Here is an 18,001-nt window from a genome sequence, read left to right on the forward strand (position 1 = left end):
TATTTGAATGTTTAAATTGCAATATATGTGTGATTTTTTATTTTTTTTAAGGGTACATTCTATTTTAAGAAGCCTCTAGTTTTCTCTGAACTGTACCTGTTATATTTCTTGAACATTTTATATCCAAATAATTTTTGTTACTGAATAATGTATGAATTGAATTGAATTGAACTCCCTCCCATCTTTTCTCTGTAAAATTGACAAACTGGATTATGTCAAAGCCTCACTCAAGACTCACATTTTTCGCCAGACATTCAATTCACTCTCTTGGAGGAGTCTGCGCCTTTGAATGTTTCTACAACAGAAATATGGCACTATACAAATGCAGTGGATCGTCATCATCATCTCTCTACTGAAATTACTATTAGACTTTAAAATGTCAGGCCAATGTCTGCTAGGGTCATGACCTTACTATTTATGTAGCTATATCACATTTTTGTAACAGAGGCTCTTTTTATATCTTGACAAATTTTAGATGACATCAATTACAAAAGAGAAGCCATTGTAGCGCAGGGCATAGCATGACCATGTACTCTCAGTAATGAAGTCCTTGGTTAAAGTCCTCTAGCAGCAGCACTTGTGCCCTTGGGCAAGGCACTTTATCCTCATTGCCTTTTCCTGTAGAGAGGACTTGAGTTGTTGGTCTTGTTGTTTTTAGTGGTCATTTAAAGTAAATCCACACAACAACAACAACATCAGAGGCAACAAGACCTTACAGTACAATGTAATTCTTATCTCTAATTGTACTTTCATGAGATTGTTCATAGGATACACCCTATGGCTCTGTTGATTCAAAGATAAAATGGAAAAAATCTAGTATTGAGCAGTGATGTAAGGAGAATGACAACTCAGTATAAAGGAGCACATTATGTCATTATGTAAAAGATTACCCAATTATATGGCAACTTGAAGTCACATTCATCATTGACATATCTGCCATGTTCAGACATGTATTCAAATCAAATTGTTGTAATGTGATGGCTATGATTTTGTCATGCTAGAAGAACTGTTTTTACCCCATATCCTAACTTTATCATAAATTTTAGTACCATGGCGAGACCAACGTCAACCCCTGTTGAAGATGACTGGTATGATGATGATGAAGACATGAATGAGTTGTCTTTTTATGATGGACCTCCATGGCATCCACCAAAAGTGATCCAAGATCAGCTCAATGAATCTGGCATCAGGTTGGTAATATCAGTAATGCCCTTCTCTTGCGCTGTTTACCTGTGTTGCAAATTGTAGGCTGTACACTTTCAACTTGTGGCACACATGCATGCAAAATTTAATAGTGGCATTCAGGTTGCTTTATGCCATGCTTTTAGTACTATACCCAATGCAGATAATTGTGATCTACTCTGTGCTCACTGGCGAAAAGGTGACTTTGAAACTGGCTATTGATGTTTGCTTTCATATAAATGCAAAGAATAGATCATCATTTTAAATTGCTGTATAAGCAAAGGCAATCTAGATACTGTTTATTTTTGTGTGGAGGATTTCCAAGTTTATTCTGAGTAAAATTGGGCTCACTTCCTGCTCCTTTACAAGTTGGTTTGTCTTAAAAAAAAAGAAAGAAAGAAAGAAAGAAAGGCGAGATAAATGAATACATGCCAGTCCCACATAAAATTATGTATAATGTTCAATTATTTTTATTTGCAGTTGTGTTATAGTCTTGCAACCCAAGATAATTCAGGATAAATGAGATTAAACTCAAGGAACCATTGAACAAATTCATATCTCTCTAATTCTTTATATTGCATTCTCGAAACTATGCTGCCACCCTGTTTTGGCACCCTGTGTAGATAAGCTGCACTTATATTTGTTTCTGTGTTCTCTCTTTCTTCATATCTTACCCATCACCATTGTCCGTGTGTGTTTCTTGATCCCAGGAGCAATAATTTGCCCCTGGAGCTTGGAGCAGTGGAGAATGTTGTAAAACTACTGGAGGATGAGTGTACGGTGCCCTTCATTGCTCGCTACAGGAAGGAGCTGACAATGAACATGGAACCCAAAGTCATCCAGGAGATTAAATCCTCCTTAGAGGAGCTCAAGTATGTCATCTTCCTAACTACACGCAGCCGCTGTCGCTTTGCGACAGCGGCTGCACGTCTACCTTATTCGTATACGTTGTCATTTTCAGCGGTGGGTGTATGTTTCCTTCATAAATATCTTTATCAATTGTAGAAAACTAACATGTAAGGAATCCCCATAGTCTATGATATTCATTCAATAATCGGTATGCGATTTTTAAAAAAATTACGTCAAAAACCCACCGAAATCCGTGATTAAAATCAGGTCTGTAAGCGTCCGTATTGCTTGACTCCTCATCTTCTGCGTGTTATTTGAATGGCAATCACTCGCGTATACTACAATGTAGCGAGTCGGAAAAGTTCATGACCTTGTCGGAGCGGAAGTGACCCATGAAAAGGTCAAATCATGAGAGCAGCACGCGTGGAAATACATGTACGTAGCAGACAAGCTTTACGTAACACACAAAACGCATGGGTGTACGTAAATTGCTACCATGGTACTTCCGGTTGAGCATTCATGGTAGTTCGTTGATTTTGTAAATCATCGCACAATCTACTCCGAAAAATTCAACTATAAGGTCTGGATACCAACAAAACACCAAATTCAACTCGACCATCAGCAAAATACGATGTAGGTGAGTGGTAAAATTCATCTTATTGGTAAAATCAAACAAAATAAAAGACATTTTAATGTGATTTTGCCATCAAAAGCAACGGTCGTATACAACGTAAAACACTAGTAGATGTCAGACTGCTTTGCTTCGCACAGCGGTCTGGTCAGGCTAGTCATCTTCCCATCTACACTTATTGAGCTGTCTCTGATGTAAAGGTTATCAGATGTTACCTGGGTACTCATTAGTGAAATGGTTGTTTTGTCCTTGTTTTGTTTTGAGTGTTTGACTCAAGTAAAGATTTAAAGGAAGACAGTAAAATTCTTATCTTTTGAATGTTTGTCAAAATACACTCAAGTTATCTTTGATCCATCAATGTTCAAATTTATTGATCTTTTTTTTCTTCAAGTGATTTAAAAAGTGCAATATGATGTCTTCCATCATTTCCTTTTTAATTCTCTGCAGAGATATAAATTTGAAGAACAATCTTCTTGATTTTAGCGATTCTAATAAAGTGTGGGACCCACCTTTTATTACTATCGCTTTGTTTTACTCTGTTTTTGGATGTTTCAGTCATTCAGAACCTGATTTTCATCAAATAAACTTTGAATTCCTCTTAAAATGGTATGCTTTGTACTATTTAATAAGTGTTTTCTTGGTATCTCGCAAAAAAGTTAAAAGCCCAATTCTCATCTCCACCAATACTGTACCATCCCTTTAAGAGAGACAGACATTTTTTAAGCATTACATCTCTGTGTCTCAATTTATTTGGTTTGATATTTATCTGGATTATTACATTGTGATGCATTCATATAGTAATTGGCTTTCAAATGAGATGTTCTAAGTTACAGGTTCTTTTCTTACAGGTATATGGAACCGAATGTTAAACAAATCACTGGCTTATTTTCATGATTACAGCAAATGTGTTGCTATCTGTTCCTGTGTGGTTCTGTACGTTTGCAGGGTTGTCCAGGTGAAGACGAAGTCTCACCTAGACCAATTGGCCCGACAGAAGAGGCTAACCTTACAGCTGAGGGAGTCCTTCTGTGGTGCCCAGAGCCTGCTAGAGCTGGAACAACTGGTGAGTCCTACAGCTACAGACCATATGCACATTTTATCTAGGAGAAATAAATTTCCCTCTTTTATGAGGAAGAAGATGCTTGCAGCAGAAGACTGTGATTCTCATTGTGACAGGTGCCCCTAAGTGGCGTATGCACACAGCTTAAGTGAACCAAGTACGTTTGATACAGAGAACACAACTGGAATACCAGAATAGTAGTACCAAGTGCCCAATACACAGATTCTCACAATGGTGTGGGTGATTCTTGAACCTATAATGAAATATCTATTTTGCAAGCACTGCGAAAGCTTGCTATGATGATTGGTGGAGATGTGTTTGAATTTACTATAGGACAATTCAACAAGGTCAGCAACAATTTTAGTGCCTTATTAGTGGGTTCATGCATATTTTCTTGACATATTCACCAGATGAAGCAAGAAACCAGCTATATCCCACACATGACAGTATTTTGCATCTCACTGGGGAGGATGGGGGGGGGGGGGGGTCCTTTTATCACAGTTATGAAAGAGCTTCCTCAGCAGCATTATGGATCTTGTGTCTTTTTAAACAGTTTACTCCTTTTAAGACTGGAAGCAAGACTACGCTGGCGGAGCGAGCCAGACGGGCGGGGCTGGAACCAGCAGCAGAAGCCCTCCTGGACCCCACCCAGGTGTTTGATGTCCAGAATTACATTAAATCTGACGGAGAAGGTGACTGTCCTCGATTGGTTTGTGTGTTTGTATGTGTGTGTGTGTGTGTGTCCAATGTTTCATCAAATATCCATTGAAAATTATGAAGGTGATTCTATTCCTCATTTGCAACTCTGTACATTTAGTTGTATTGTAGATGCAGTATTTAAAGAATTTGCAGAGATATAACTATATTTTTCACGTATGATTACACAACATTGCATTACCCATTTATTTGAAATTTGCGTCTTTCAGATTTGTCTACAGTGATTGCAAACATAATGTTCAAAATGCATTAGACTAATTTTGTATATATGTTTGAATTTTTAAAGATTTTGTAATTTTGCTTATCGCCAGGTTGGATGTTCTTGCTGCACAGTTTATGAACAGGGGCGGATCTAGGAATTCCGGAATGGGGAGGCGCCTTTACAAAGATCTTTTTTTCCTTTTCATTACTTTTGTTTTTAACAAAAGCCCCCCTCTGGGTTTGCCACTGATGAAGAACTCATTACTGGTAGTTTTGTTTTAGTTATTGGAATTCAATCTTTTAATGTGACTCATCTGGATTTGCCACTGATGAAGAACTCATTACTGGTAGTTTTGTTTTAGTTATTAGAATTCAATCTTTTAATGTGACTCATATTTTATCAGGTTGCCAGTCAGCAGAAGAAGTAGAGAAAGGTGTACAGCACGTCATAGCAGACATGGTAGCAAAGGATAAAGCCTGTATGGATCATCTCAGGGAAAGGTCAGAGGTCATTCAGTATGTTTCCACTATTTTCAAGCTCTCAGTTTGACAGAATCTAAGTATCCCAAGAGTATTCTGAATAGTATGAACTTCACATGAAGTGTACTCATCATCTGTATTTTGCAGACAGAAATATGCATGGATTGAATGGATTCTTTTCCCCTCTTTTGTCCTGTGCAAAGATACTGATAATTAGCTTTACTGTTCTCAAGGAGAAAGATTTTGCCTTGTACCTTCACATATGAGAAAGATGTGCTCTTAGCATTGAATAACATCAGCGTACCCATTGATTTAGAATGACTAAGATTAGTGCAGATGAAGGGAAATTGTGATAGTTGGCTCATAGGATATAGGTCACAAACTTTGTGTATTTGAAGAGTTTCACTTTTTATGACATAGTAGCAATAATGATGTACAGTGTACGCTGTATATGTGATGACTTCTGATGGACGACTCTTCCTTCTCGTTAAATCTTCATTCTCATTGAAGGGATATTTTGCTTCAAAGCAATCTTGTTATATTACTAGTTTCATGAAGGGAGTGAATCATATTCTTGAAGTACTCTTCGCCCTTTGACTAGATATCTGTGAACAATTTATCTTCTGTACCTCTTACTCTCTGTTTGCAATCTTGTGGTAGAGCACATTATACAGCTTACCTTTAATGAGTACATTATAAATGCTGTGTTTCATTGTTAGGAACAAATTGTTAATTAGTTACTCAAAGTTTTGGTTTTCTTCAACCTTTCCATTTGTTTTTCATTCTGCTCTCTTGACCCCTTCATACAGTCAGTATTACTACTGTGTGCGTGAACATCCAGTAACAACATAAGAATTTGTTTTGTTTCTCCACAGTAAACAATTTGTCAGCAGGAAGATATACCTACTCATCGGTAAGGCAAGCCAGTCTCGCAAGAAGAATAAACTGACAAAGGTAGTGGACTATGACAAGTTCAAGATGTACATCACCAATCAGAAATTTTACATTGATAGCATCAAGCCTCATCAGGTGAGCAGAATCCAGTAACTTCTTTGTGTCTGGAAGCAACAGCTCCTGCTGTCAGTTTGGGTACAATTTTGAAATGCCCTGTAGCTCTGTGATTGACAGATATAACTTAGTAACTACTCTGATGAACAGTTTTAACCCGTTGAGGACGAGTCCCGAGTATACTCGGGCAGCTGTCTATGGGAAATGCGTGTTGTAGCAAAATCAAACCGTCCTCAACGGGTTAACTACTAACTACTCTGCGATTGACAGATACAGGAGGCAACTCATAACTGCTTTATGATTAACAATTTCAACTAGATACTGCTCATTGATTGACAATAACAAATCTGCTACAAGTTTTAGTAGAATGTAGCCACACCCTATGATCGAAACTGGAAACTGTAATTTCTTATTTTTAGCACTATTTTGTGGTTGATGAAGACGACTTTTATTCATTGCTACTCTTTTGACAAACTGAAAAACTCATATTTTCATAAAAGTAGATGATTTACAACAGTGGGTGATTGCTATAATGTTGATTTATCTCAACAAATGCATAGATTTTGTGTTATCAGCATGTTAAAGGGAGTCATCTGAATATGTGGTCATATTGATGTCCAACCTCCTGTACCAGGTGCTGGCTATTAACCGTGGTGAGGAGCAGAGTGCGTTGACCGTCAAGGTCATCCTGCCCGATGAGCTGACTACTCGCTTCCTCCACTGGTGTACTGCAAAGTGGTCCCGGGAAGGCACACCCGACTCCTACACCAAAAAGTGCATCAGACTGGCAGTGGAGGATGCCTACAACAGACTGATGCTTCCCATGCTTATCAGAGAAATTAGGTTGGTGCGAGAAGGTCATATTTTATGTATAAATTTATCTTGTATGCTTTGTATATCTAGCTCCAATTTTAAGGACTAAATCCTCTGTGTATACCTTTATATGTTGCTTTAATGTCATGCTAGATTAGTGAGGGTAGTGGACACAGTAAACATGAAAGTGACAGAAATGAGATTTAGCTACCCTATGAGGATTTGTTAGGACCAGCATGTATGCTCCTATTTTTCTTGTACACCCTTATTGATTCTGTGTAGATCAGTGCTTGATGCCAGTATTTATCAAAATGCCTGAGGTTTGTTCGTCCACCCTTCATATACTTTGTATGAGCGTTGAATATATGTTGTCTGATTTTATAAGAGCTATCGGTGTTTTCATATGCCATGGAAAGAGGATTTAGCAGTCATGCTAAAATATCTATAAAAAGCTTTACCGGATGTATTGGCGTAGTTTCACATCACTATGTCCACTCCATTGGTTGGTGAAGGGTTCTTATTGGATATTCAGAGATGTAGCTAAGGAGCTGTATTGATGTATAAAATGGTCATCTTTGAGTCAAAGGATGAACAAAAAAATAGCTGAACAGCAACATTTCTGCAGGTCCAAGCTGAACAAGTGGGCAGTGAAAGCATCAGTGGAAGTCTTTGGCAAAAATCTCCACCGCCTCCTGCTGACCCCACCCATCAAGAACTGCACCATCCTGGGATTGGATCCTGGCTACAAGAATGGCTGCAAGATGGCTGTTATCTCCCCCACAGGTCTGTTGGGTCTTTGATTAGGACTGGTGTACCTCGAGTCTGAGATGAATGCTTGAGAATAAAGAAACTTTAGACATATCAAAGTGGGAGCAGAGTATGAGAAGTCTGCATGAAGTAACTTTGAAATCATTTAAATTAGCCAAGTGCGTTGTGGACACTTGACAATGAGGAAAAGTTTTGTTCTGGATATGTTCAATGTTAACTGTCAATATCTTTTTCAGGCGTCATCAAAAAGTAGTAATGTAGAGGAATTTCACTATCAATGCATGTTTTCAATGATAGATATCTGCTTGATTTTCTGGATTCTTGCCAAACTTACAATTCTTGCAATTCTTTGATTTATCTCTTATTTTGATAATAAAATGTATTTTTTCATTAATTCTTGAGAATAAGTCTTTCTCTATCCCTTCTGTGTGGAACTAAGACAGGGAGGTCATTTTGACATGTTTTCCAGTACATGACAATGAAACATATTCCTGTTACAGGGGACATCCTTCATACTGACATCAGCTATATGCACACTGGCAACAAGTTCAGGGAGAAGGAAAAACTGATTGATGTCATCAAATCTCATGGGTAAGGCAAAGTCAATTTTGTGAGAGTAAATCTTATCCTGTAGATTCCTGTGATTAAAGATTTTGATGCAAATAACTGACTGATAGTTTGTTGAAATTTGTGTAAAATATTGAATTTTCTTAAGTTTCTGTTGATGTCCACACTAGAATAATTCATGTATTTTGGCAGCATATGGAAACAATGCCAAACACATGAAGTCAAGTTACATATCTAAACCTTAATAGAATGTTTCTTCATAGATTCATACATTAAAGCAGGTTATTTGCATGTCACTGGTGACTAATTGCAAGGTTCAAAGTTTAGGATTACTGGTATGTGTAAGTAATATTGAGTTGCTTTCAAAATTTGAAAATAACTCCACAGTCAACAATTTTTTTAAAACATATCTGTTTCCCTTTTTTTAATAACAGGTGTAACACGGTTGCCATTGGCAACGGGACAGCATCTCGCGAGACGGAAGTTTTCATCTCAAACCTCATACTGAGCCAACATCTCAGACACTATAACATCATGTACTGGTGAGAATACTTTGCTTTTTGAATGAAATGAGCTTCCCTCCCTTTGCCCACACAAAGTCTGGATATTTCAGAGCTAATTTCTGGTCCTTATGGTGACTTAACAGTTCTTGCACAGTTAACCCTATTCTAACTGGACTATTTGAGACCAAGTTTTTACTGGGGGGGGGGGGGTCAATTTGACCCCCCCTTCAGATCTCGGCCGCCGATCGCGTGATTGCCGCAAAATTTTGCCTAAAGATAGAGCCGGATGTCAACTACAAGATTACATGGTCATACAATAGAAAAATATTGGCTTTCTATTTTTAATAAATTAATTATGCAAATTCATGCATGAAATCATATTTTCACCTACAACTCCATTAAAAAGACTGAAGGATTGCTAAATTTTTGTGTCAGAATTCCTCAAGACACATCAAACAATTTTCTTTTAAAAATAGCACAATCAAAATCAATTTCTTTTGTTTTTTATTGTTTTGTTAATTTCTTATGTATTTTATTGTTTTTTCGACCTTTTGTTTTCTATTGTTTTTTTGCCAAAATTTGTTGCAGGCACTTTTTCAAGCTTATCTACTCTAGAATTGATTAATTTCAATGGTTAAAAGTTGAAATAATCTAATTTATATCAATTTAACCAAAAAACACAATTTGCATTGGATTTGCACACGATATCATGAATTTGAGCTGTTTTCGGGTTGACATGCATATGCAAAACATTACGTAACTTCAGAACGGTGTACGCGGACGTCGCAAATTTGGTCTCAAAATATGCGGGAGACTTCAATGAAAAAAGTCATGAAATGACGCGGCAAAATCTTTGTGCGTTGCGGAATCGTGGCGCGAAATGTCGAGGGGGGGTCAATTTGACCCCCCCCCAGTTAGAATAGGGTTAAACCACATTACAGTCTTTGAAGTGTCTACTTTTCATGGAGTCCATTCCCATTAGAAATATCACCAGTCTGTCTTTAAGAACACCTGAGGATATTCATTACCATTGCTTTGATAACATGTTCGTGCTCATTAGAAAATTACACTGAGTGACAATTTACTATAAAATGTGATATCATGGTAATGTTCAATTATGGAAAGTTTTCTTGGGAACATTGAATATATTTTCTTAACCAAATGTAAGTAAATTTTAAATCAGTATACTTGGTATTCATTCATCACGTGCTGTAACACTTTTATCTCTGCTGAAAGCCTTTCAATCTTAATTGTTAGAATGGATAGTGTGCGCACCCTTGATGTGTTTTGTAGTATTTGGAATAATACCTGTTTTTCTGCCTTTTTTCCATATTTCTCTCCTAGCATTGTCAATGAAGATGGGTCTTCAATATACAGTGTATCAGCTGAAGCAGAGAAAGAGATGCCCCACCTTGATCCAAATGTCCGAAGTGCTGGTTAGCATTAATTACAACCTTCTTACAATTTTCTTGTAACAAGATTGTATTTTACTACATCATTTTGGATTTGCTCGTGAAGTGTTTATTAATGGATCCTTAAGATATCCTTTCAAGTGATTCTGTGTTACCAAATTCTTAGAATAACTTGATGCTTAATTCCACATCACTAAATCTGTGATATTTGTGTGTTCCATTATCGTACATTAATTCAACTTTCAGGTGTACTTATTAATTGATGTACATCATGTAATCTGTGAGATTTACTTTTCGCATCATTGTACCAAACCATACCTGTATATTTTCCCGTCACATATCAAGACTTCATATAACCACCCATAGATTTTTATGATCTTGTAATATGATTTTACTAGACACAACTTCGTATCATCTTTCCTGTGCAGTGTCAATAGCCAGAAGACTACAAGACCCTCTGGCTGAGTTGGTGAAGATCGAACCCAAGCACATTGGAGTTGGGATGTACCAGGTAACAAGCCAGCTCTTAACTTGATCTCATTTGATCATTTGTTATTAGAATGTGACAGTAAGTGCACACACACGCACACACCAAAATCCAGTGAAAATGATCCTCAAATTATGGAAGTCCATTAGGCCAAACTGTAGTCACAACATCACTTCTTTCTGATTAAAGAAATATGATTGCATTATGTCCCGATTGAACGACCAAGTCTCTGTAAAGATCAAACTTCAGGAAGATCAGAAGAAGAATTAATCTGTGGACAAGTTTCAGCCATCATGAAAATTTGCAATACACTTCATAATTTGCTAGGTGAGAGCATTGTGTTCAAAGGCAAAAACAAAAGCTGTTCGTGCAGGCATCTGTAGTGTATGCTGTAACCAGAATGACAGAGATGCTGTACTGTGTACACATATGTGTGATTACTAAGCTTTGTTTCCAGGCTGGTGCCTATTGAGAAACTTTTCTTTCCCGTCGTGTTTTGCTGCAGCATGATGTACCAGAGAAACAGCTGAAGGAAGCTCTGGATGATGTGGTGGAGCTGTGTGTCAGCTTTGTTGGGGTAGACATCAATGTGTGCTCAGAAAGTCTCCTTAGGTGAGTGATTGGTCCTCTGTGTACAAAAGCCCTGTGAGCTGTCCTTGCCGATGTCAGGATACAGGGCAGGCTGACTATAGAGGGCGATATTGCTGATCATCCTGTCATTCACAGGATGTTAGTCTCTGTCATATACGTTGGAAAATGTGCTTTTTATATCTCTTTCTTTAAGCCCACTTGGTACTTAAGTTACGCTCTCCCTAGAAAAGAATGACATTGAACATATTTACATACTTTATTTTGGCTCTAAAGTCACATCCCTCTAGTCAGTTTGCTTTCTGACAAGAATTAGGCAGACAAGTACCAAACAAGTGCCACATATTCCTTAGTACTGTATACTGCAATTTTCTAGCTTGTGTTCATATAATCAGGGACATTATACAGTCACAGACAAGACTTTGCTCCTGTGACAGATAGAAGATCACAGTATCTCTGAGATGCTGCCTAGGAACTGTGTCAATAATGCTTTTATAAAATATAAATGCAATGTGCAGCCCAAATGTCTAACGCTTCTGATTTGCTGGAGAGGCACATGTTGTGCCTAGGCATGAGGCACTTCCTCTAGTGGTAGTAAAATGATTGGTCTATTTCTCTGCAGACGTGTCGCTGGCATCAGCGCTGCGATGGCGAAAAAGATAATTGCTCAGAGGAAGAAGATCGGACTGTTCACGAGTCGACAGCAGCTGCTGGAGATCAAGGGGCTGGGACCCAAGACCTTCAAGCAGTGTGCAGGATTCATCAGAATTCTCCAGTCTGCTCCTGGAGAAACAACCTCACAAGATGAAGTCACAGACAGGTCAGTCTTCTCTGGGATTGCATCAGGTTTCTTGTTTGAATGTCACTTGCTTCCTTTGTCGTGATAAATACGGACATGTTCATTTCGAAATGGCACACTGATGCAACTATTTTGTACAGACAGGTAACAGAAGCATAACTAGGTATTCATAAGATATAATGTTCCCCAAGATGACCTAAATTGCAGCTGTTTGTGCATCTTAAAGCCTGCTTAGGTGGGACAGATATGTTTGCAGTATGCTTCTAAGCCTACAGCATGCTAATATGTAAATGTTCGTCTATCTAAATTCTGTTTCAGTTGCAGATGTTTTTGTTGTCATTATTTCGAAGAGATTTCATTTTTCCATTTCATGGATATTGTGTCTGTTTTTAAGGTTTGGTTTTACTGTTACAAATTGATATTCACACCTGAAATGATGAGTGGATGTCTTTAGTCTTCATCCCCAACCTCCTCCTAAGGCCCCCTAAAAATATATGTTGTATTGGCGTAACATGAGATTTTCAAATAGTGTCGGGCGGGCGGATTTTTTTTTTTTTTTTTTTTTTTGCTACCTGTATTTTACGTGTAAAACTCATATTTATTTTCGATAGACAGGGTCTGTTGCATCCAAAGTTTGTTATATCATCGGTTTAAAAGCGGTCATGACATACCGGTCAGAATACAAACGAACAAATTCCTGGGCTAAATCATCCAGCGCCACAGAAAAATCGATTCTACGAATAATATTAAATAAAACTTTAAACCGGACTTGCCGGTCGCCGACACGTTGTACTGCGCGTCCATTTTCCGACACCAGCTGTTGTTGTTTTTGATAATTCACAAACCCGTATCGCGCCCTCTCTCGATAAAAACGATGTATTTCCTTCTTTTTTTTTCTGAAAAGTTCAGTGTTGAGGTTTTTTTTAGGGTCGGGCGGGTTACGCCAATACAACGATTTTTTTTTTTTTTGTGGCCTAATGTATGCAGTCAGGACGAAGTGGAAGACATCAAACCCTCCAAGAGAAAGAGAACCATCAAGTCAGCATCTCGGCCAGCCAAGAGAAAGAAGACATCACCAGACACAACAGATGATGCAGATTTACTAGACTCTACATGGATACACCCTGAGTCCTATGAAAGGGCAGGAGAGTAAGTTCCCTTCGCCGTCTTTTATTCACCTTAATCATTTGTAGATACATACTTAGAACAATGTGGACTTAGATTACCTTGAGTTGAGCTTTGTGGTAGCAACTGTTTTGTAAAATGACAGATGTTGTAGCAGATGATTCCAGCATGTCAGAGTTGTTTAGGTTAGGTGGTATACTCAGTAGTTCCTCTTCCTCGTATGCAATACGTGTAGATAGATTGATTTTGTGACAGTGGTGCACAGAATTTGCATCTTATTAGTCTATGCATATTTTTATGTTCTTTCTAAACCCCCAAGATATTTTGTGTAATGGAAAAGTATTGTAGATAAAAATGTTGTTTTCCATTCCAGATTTTGATTGCCTGAAAAACCAGTAATTACATAGTACAAATAGTGTGTCTGGGACTCCACACACTAAATTTGAGACAGTCCAGGGCCCTATTTCATAAAAGATATTTGGATAACAACTCCTTGCTAGAATGGCAACTTCCAATAGCAACAGCCTGATTCTCGTCATTACAGTGAGAATTGCCATTCCAGCAAGAGTTGCTATTGTATCAGCTTTGTATGAAATAAGACCCTGGTTATGGTTTGGATGTTCTTTTCACAGCCTGATGGAACTGGCATCAGCCTCAAGGAAAGAGATAGGGACAGGAACCATGAAGGAGAAACTTGACAACATGATACAGTCACATGGTAAGCATGTTACATTCAAATAAGAAGTGTGATACAGTCATATTCTGAGCATGATACAGTCACATGGTCAGCATGATACGGTCACATGATGAGCATGATACAGTCACATTGTAAGCATGATACAGTCACATGGTAAGCATGATACAGTCACATGGTAAGGACAATGCATTCACATGGTAAGGACGATGCAGTCACATGGTAAGCATGATACAGTCACAAAGCACAGCATGAACATCTCTTTGGGTGGGCTCTCATCTCCAGATGGGTAATACATTGGTAGTATTTTTTTCTTCTTCTTCAGATAAGATATGAAATTGTGTTTTTAAGTAAAATATTGTTTTATCTGAAACTTTATTTATCTTGCTTAGTGTGAGCAGTTTTGTCATTCTTGAACCAAAATGTGATATTTTGCCCTCAAAATGGGTTTTTATCTATATACATCAGTACAGTTTTTGATGTGGAGAGATTGGCAGTCCTGATGCTGTCCAGCCAGGACAGTTTCTGCAGGCTAACTTAGGACAGATAATAATAAAAGTGTTATGTTATTAACCTAGAGTAGCCTGTAGTGTTAGTACATTGTGTATTGTTCTTCTGCCCCTCCCTGCCATTGTTATATCGTGAGGGTTGCCAGGTAACCATAGATACATTTTGGTCATCAATGACAGGATGCAGCAACTTGCTGAAGGATGCATTCGGGGGAGGGGGGGGGGGATCAGCAAGGGGATCTTTTTTCATGAGTTAATACAGATGTTTCTTGCCCCAAAGGGATCCAAATGGCGTCCGTCCGTCGTCCGTCCGTCGTCCGTTGTCCGTCACAAATGTTAAAGTTTACCTGCAAGACTCTTATGATGCATAACTTGGCAATTGTTACAGCAATGGCAGCCACACATGGGTGATAGAAACACTAGGGGTATCTTCATGTTATGTTGTTGTCGGAGGTCGTGTGATGATGTCAAAGGTCATTTGAGGTCATATATTAAAGAGTATGTATGTGCAAGACTCTCTTTTCTGTGTTAAAGTTTACCTGCAAGACTCTCTTTTGACAAATAACTTCATATAAGTTGCTTGGATTACAACCTAACTTGGGTCATAGATGCACTGGGGGTACCTTCATGTTATGGTGCCGTTGGAGGTCACAGGATAAGGTCAGAGGTCATTTGAGGTCATACGTTGAACTTGCAAGACTCTCTTATTACACGTAACTCGACACATGTTGCTACAATGGCAATCAAACTTGGGTGATGGATGCACTAGGGGTACCTTCATGTTATGGTGCCGTAAGAGGTCACATGATGTGGTCAAAGGTCATTTGAGGTCATACGTTAAAGTTTACTTGCAAGACTCTCTTATCACACGTAACTCAGCACATTTTACTACAATGGCAATCAAACTTGGGTGATGGTAGATGTCTCTTGGGAAGTTGAAGGTTACCACAAGGTCAAAGGTCACAGACAGGGGTCAACAAACTTTTAGGGCCCAATGTTAAGTTTTTAGGGCGCATTTCGTTTATGGCTCATAACTTTTGATCCCTTTGTCCGTTTGTGACCAAACTTGGATGAAAGATGTCCCTTGGGGAGGTGAAGGTCGTCACAAGGTCAAAGGTCACAGACAGGGGTCAACAAACTTTTAGGGCCCAATGTTATGTTTTTAGGGCGCGTTTTGATTGTGGCTCATAACTTTTGATCCCTTTGTCCGTTTGTGACCAAACTTGGGCGGTAGATGTCCCTTGGGGAGTTAAAGTTCATCACAAGGTCAAAGGTCACAGAAAGGGGTCAACAAATTTTTAGGGCCCAATGTTAAGTTTTTATGGCGCATTTCGATTGTGGCTCATGACTTTTGATCCCTTTGTCCGTTTGTGACCAAACTTGGATGGTAAATGTCCTTTGGGGCATTGGAGGTCACCACAAGGTCAAAGGTCATAAGCAGGTCAATTAACTTCTGGGAGTTATAAAAAATATTAATTCCTTGTACGCGAATGGGCGAGACACAATTTGGCACTTGCCTTGTCCTTTGTCATAGTTCCATGTATTATGAACATTTCTCATTTGTATTAGTTCAGGCTTTCTTGTTATTCCAAGTAAGTTTTTTTTTTTTTGGTTTGCTTGTATAACCTGTCATTGAGTGTGAGAGAAAGTAATTGATTAAATAAGAATTCTTATGCATAGTATGATATTCTTAAAAACGTGGCAGAGTAAAGACGGCTGTTCTCAGCTGTCATAGGTTGTCTCCACCGCTTGATACCAATGGTCTTCTGTCTATTGGTTTTATGTATTCATCTCTTTGTCATTTCTATCTTTTGTTTCCTACTTTCTCTGCTGTGTGCTGCCATGTTAGGCAAGTCTTCACTAGCAAGAATGATTGGTGTCGGAGAGCCAACTTTACAACTCATCATAGATGGTTTGAGCCAACCTGCCAACAAGGATATCAGAGCAGGTAACTACAAGATCAAAATTCTCTACCCTTTTATTTTTGCTATTCTTTGTTATGTCTTCTTAGATATTCCTTAGATGACCAGTGAATGTCAATTGTGGGACCAAATTCTAATTCATACGATTTAACCTTTGATTTCACAAAATTGTTGTATATTGAGGATCTTACATTTTGTCTATTCTGAGAGAGTCACATCTTTATCCCTAATTGTCATATTCTCACAGTCATATTTAAATTTTGGTATTTTGTATCATGATCACTTCTTTTCACAAAGCATATTTATTTGACACAGTTACCACAGAGTCATTGTTCTATTCAGAAGTAACTCAGTCATAAATAAATTTTCTTTAACCCTAAAGGGGCCGGGCTTTTTTGGCTATGCTCAGACCGGGGGGGGGGGGGGGGGGGGGGGGGGATGGAATCCGGCCCCCTTCTCTACCATAATTAGCACAAAATCAATCAATGAAAGTGATTAATTGTAAAAATAATCAAGTTTTTATGACTTTCATGACAGAGCACTGTTTTCCATAGGAAATGTACACAACATCACAAAATTGTGCCGGTTTTTGGTCGACATTCCGTTACAAAAATGGGCGTGGCTTCGCAAAAGTATGCGCGGACATTGCAAATTTGTTCTCAAAAGTTGCGCGAGACTTGAATGAAGAAAGTCAAGAAGCCTCGCGACGAGGCCTTCTCGCGTTACAGAATTATAGCGGGAAACCTCGAGGGGGGGCGGATTCCGCCCCCCCGGCCCTGTTAGGGATAATGACAAGCATTCTCTCATGATTCCAAGTTCTGTGGCTTTTCAGTTTTCTCTGTGAATTTATGAAGTTTTGTGGATCCACAGCTTTCTTTTAATGTGCCAAATAGATTTAAACCTTTGTGATGCCAAAGACTGTGTAAACTTGTGGTTCTGCATTCATGTTTGGACTAAAAAAAAGGATTTCACCAACTACATATATGTGTGGGGTTTTTTTGAAACACCCAATCTTGTAAGCCATTGTTTCTCCTACCATTGAAGTCAGTATTCTAAAAAAAAAATGCACCAATCAACTCTTTCTCATTCTCTTGATACCAGAGTATGCAAAGCCTGTCTTCAAGAAGAGTGTGATGTCCATTGATGACATCAAGCCTGGAGTTCTGGTCACTGGGGTGGTCAAGAATGCGGTCCCTTTTGGTGTGTTTGTGGACATTGGTGTGGGCACTAATGGGCTGTGCCATAAAACAAAGATGAGTCATACTGTCCTCAATGGCCACACACTAGGGCCTGGAGACAAAGTGGACGTTGTTGTTCTTAGTAAGACCGATACTAGTGGAGGCAAGGTTAACATCAGTCTCAAACTTGTAAGTATTAAATTATGATACAGTGCCCCTCGGTAGGATTGAAGGGTATGTATTATTCTCTGATGTGTATGTGGAGGATTTGAACTATATTGACAAATATATATTCTAGTGTGTTCAAAAGTACAACCTCCAAATAATTTATGAAAATGATTGGTTGTGACAACACATAGGAAAATATATGCAGAAGGAAATTAATTAAATAATGAATTATGTTCTTTTATTACACTTTGAAAGTTAAATATTTGACTCTTCAATTAATTACTTATTGAACTATTGTTTGACTTCAATACAAAAAATTTGTAGGTTTATTATATGGAAA

At 38.3% G+C, this 18,001-nt stretch overlaps 1 protein-coding gene across 1 annotated transcript; it reads left to right on the forward strand.

The window, feature by feature from the left end:
• Nucleotides 1-1,050: 1,050 nt before the first annotated feature.
• LOC139718041 (S1 RNA-binding domain-containing protein 1-like) lies at nt 1,051-17,750 on the forward strand. The gene is made up of 18 exons (XM_071629530.1): nt 1,051-1,190; nt 1,893-2,054; nt 3,608-3,725; nt 4,276-4,414; nt 5,045-5,141; nt 5,996-6,149; nt 6,763-6,971; nt 7,567-7,724; nt 8,210-8,300; nt 8,711-8,818; nt 10,124-10,215; nt 10,620-10,702; nt 11,184-11,290; nt 11,889-12,086; nt 13,053-13,214; nt 13,823-13,908; nt 16,243-16,341; nt 17,417-17,750. The coding sequence occupies exons 1-18, from the start codon at nt 1,051-1,053 to the stop codon at nt 17,698-17,700; spliced, it is 2,487 nt and encodes an 828-aa protein (XP_071485631.1). The 3' UTR covers nt 17,701-17,750.
• The last annotated feature ends 251 nt before the right edge of the window (nt 17,751-18,001 follow it).

The sequence above is a fragment of the Diadema antillarum genome, unplaced genomic scaffold (genome assembly GCF_040938485.1).
Source record: "Diadema antillarum isolate AM-2024a unplaced genomic scaffold, OU_Dant_1.0 scf00000087, whole genome shotgun sequence".
Lineage (NCBI taxonomy): Eukaryota > Metazoa > Echinodermata > Echinoidea > Diadematoida > Diadematidae > Diadema > Diadema antillarum.

What these genes read in the sequence shown, in the direction of transcription:
- LOC139718041 (XM_071629530.1), top strand. Translation starts at nt 1,051, where the DNA reads ATGGCGAGACCAACGTCAACCCCTGTTGAAGATGACTGGTATGATGAT. An exon ending in CTCAATGAATCTGGCATCAG is followed by an intron (nt 1,191 to 1,892) that starts GTTGGTAATATC and finishes TCTTGATCCCAG; the next exon opens with GAGCAATAATTTGCCCCTGG. An exon ending in ATGCTTATCAGAGAAATTAG is followed by an intron (nt 6,972 to 7,566) that starts GTTGGTGCGAGA and finishes ACATTTCTGCAG; the next exon opens with GTCCAAGCTGAACAAGTGGG.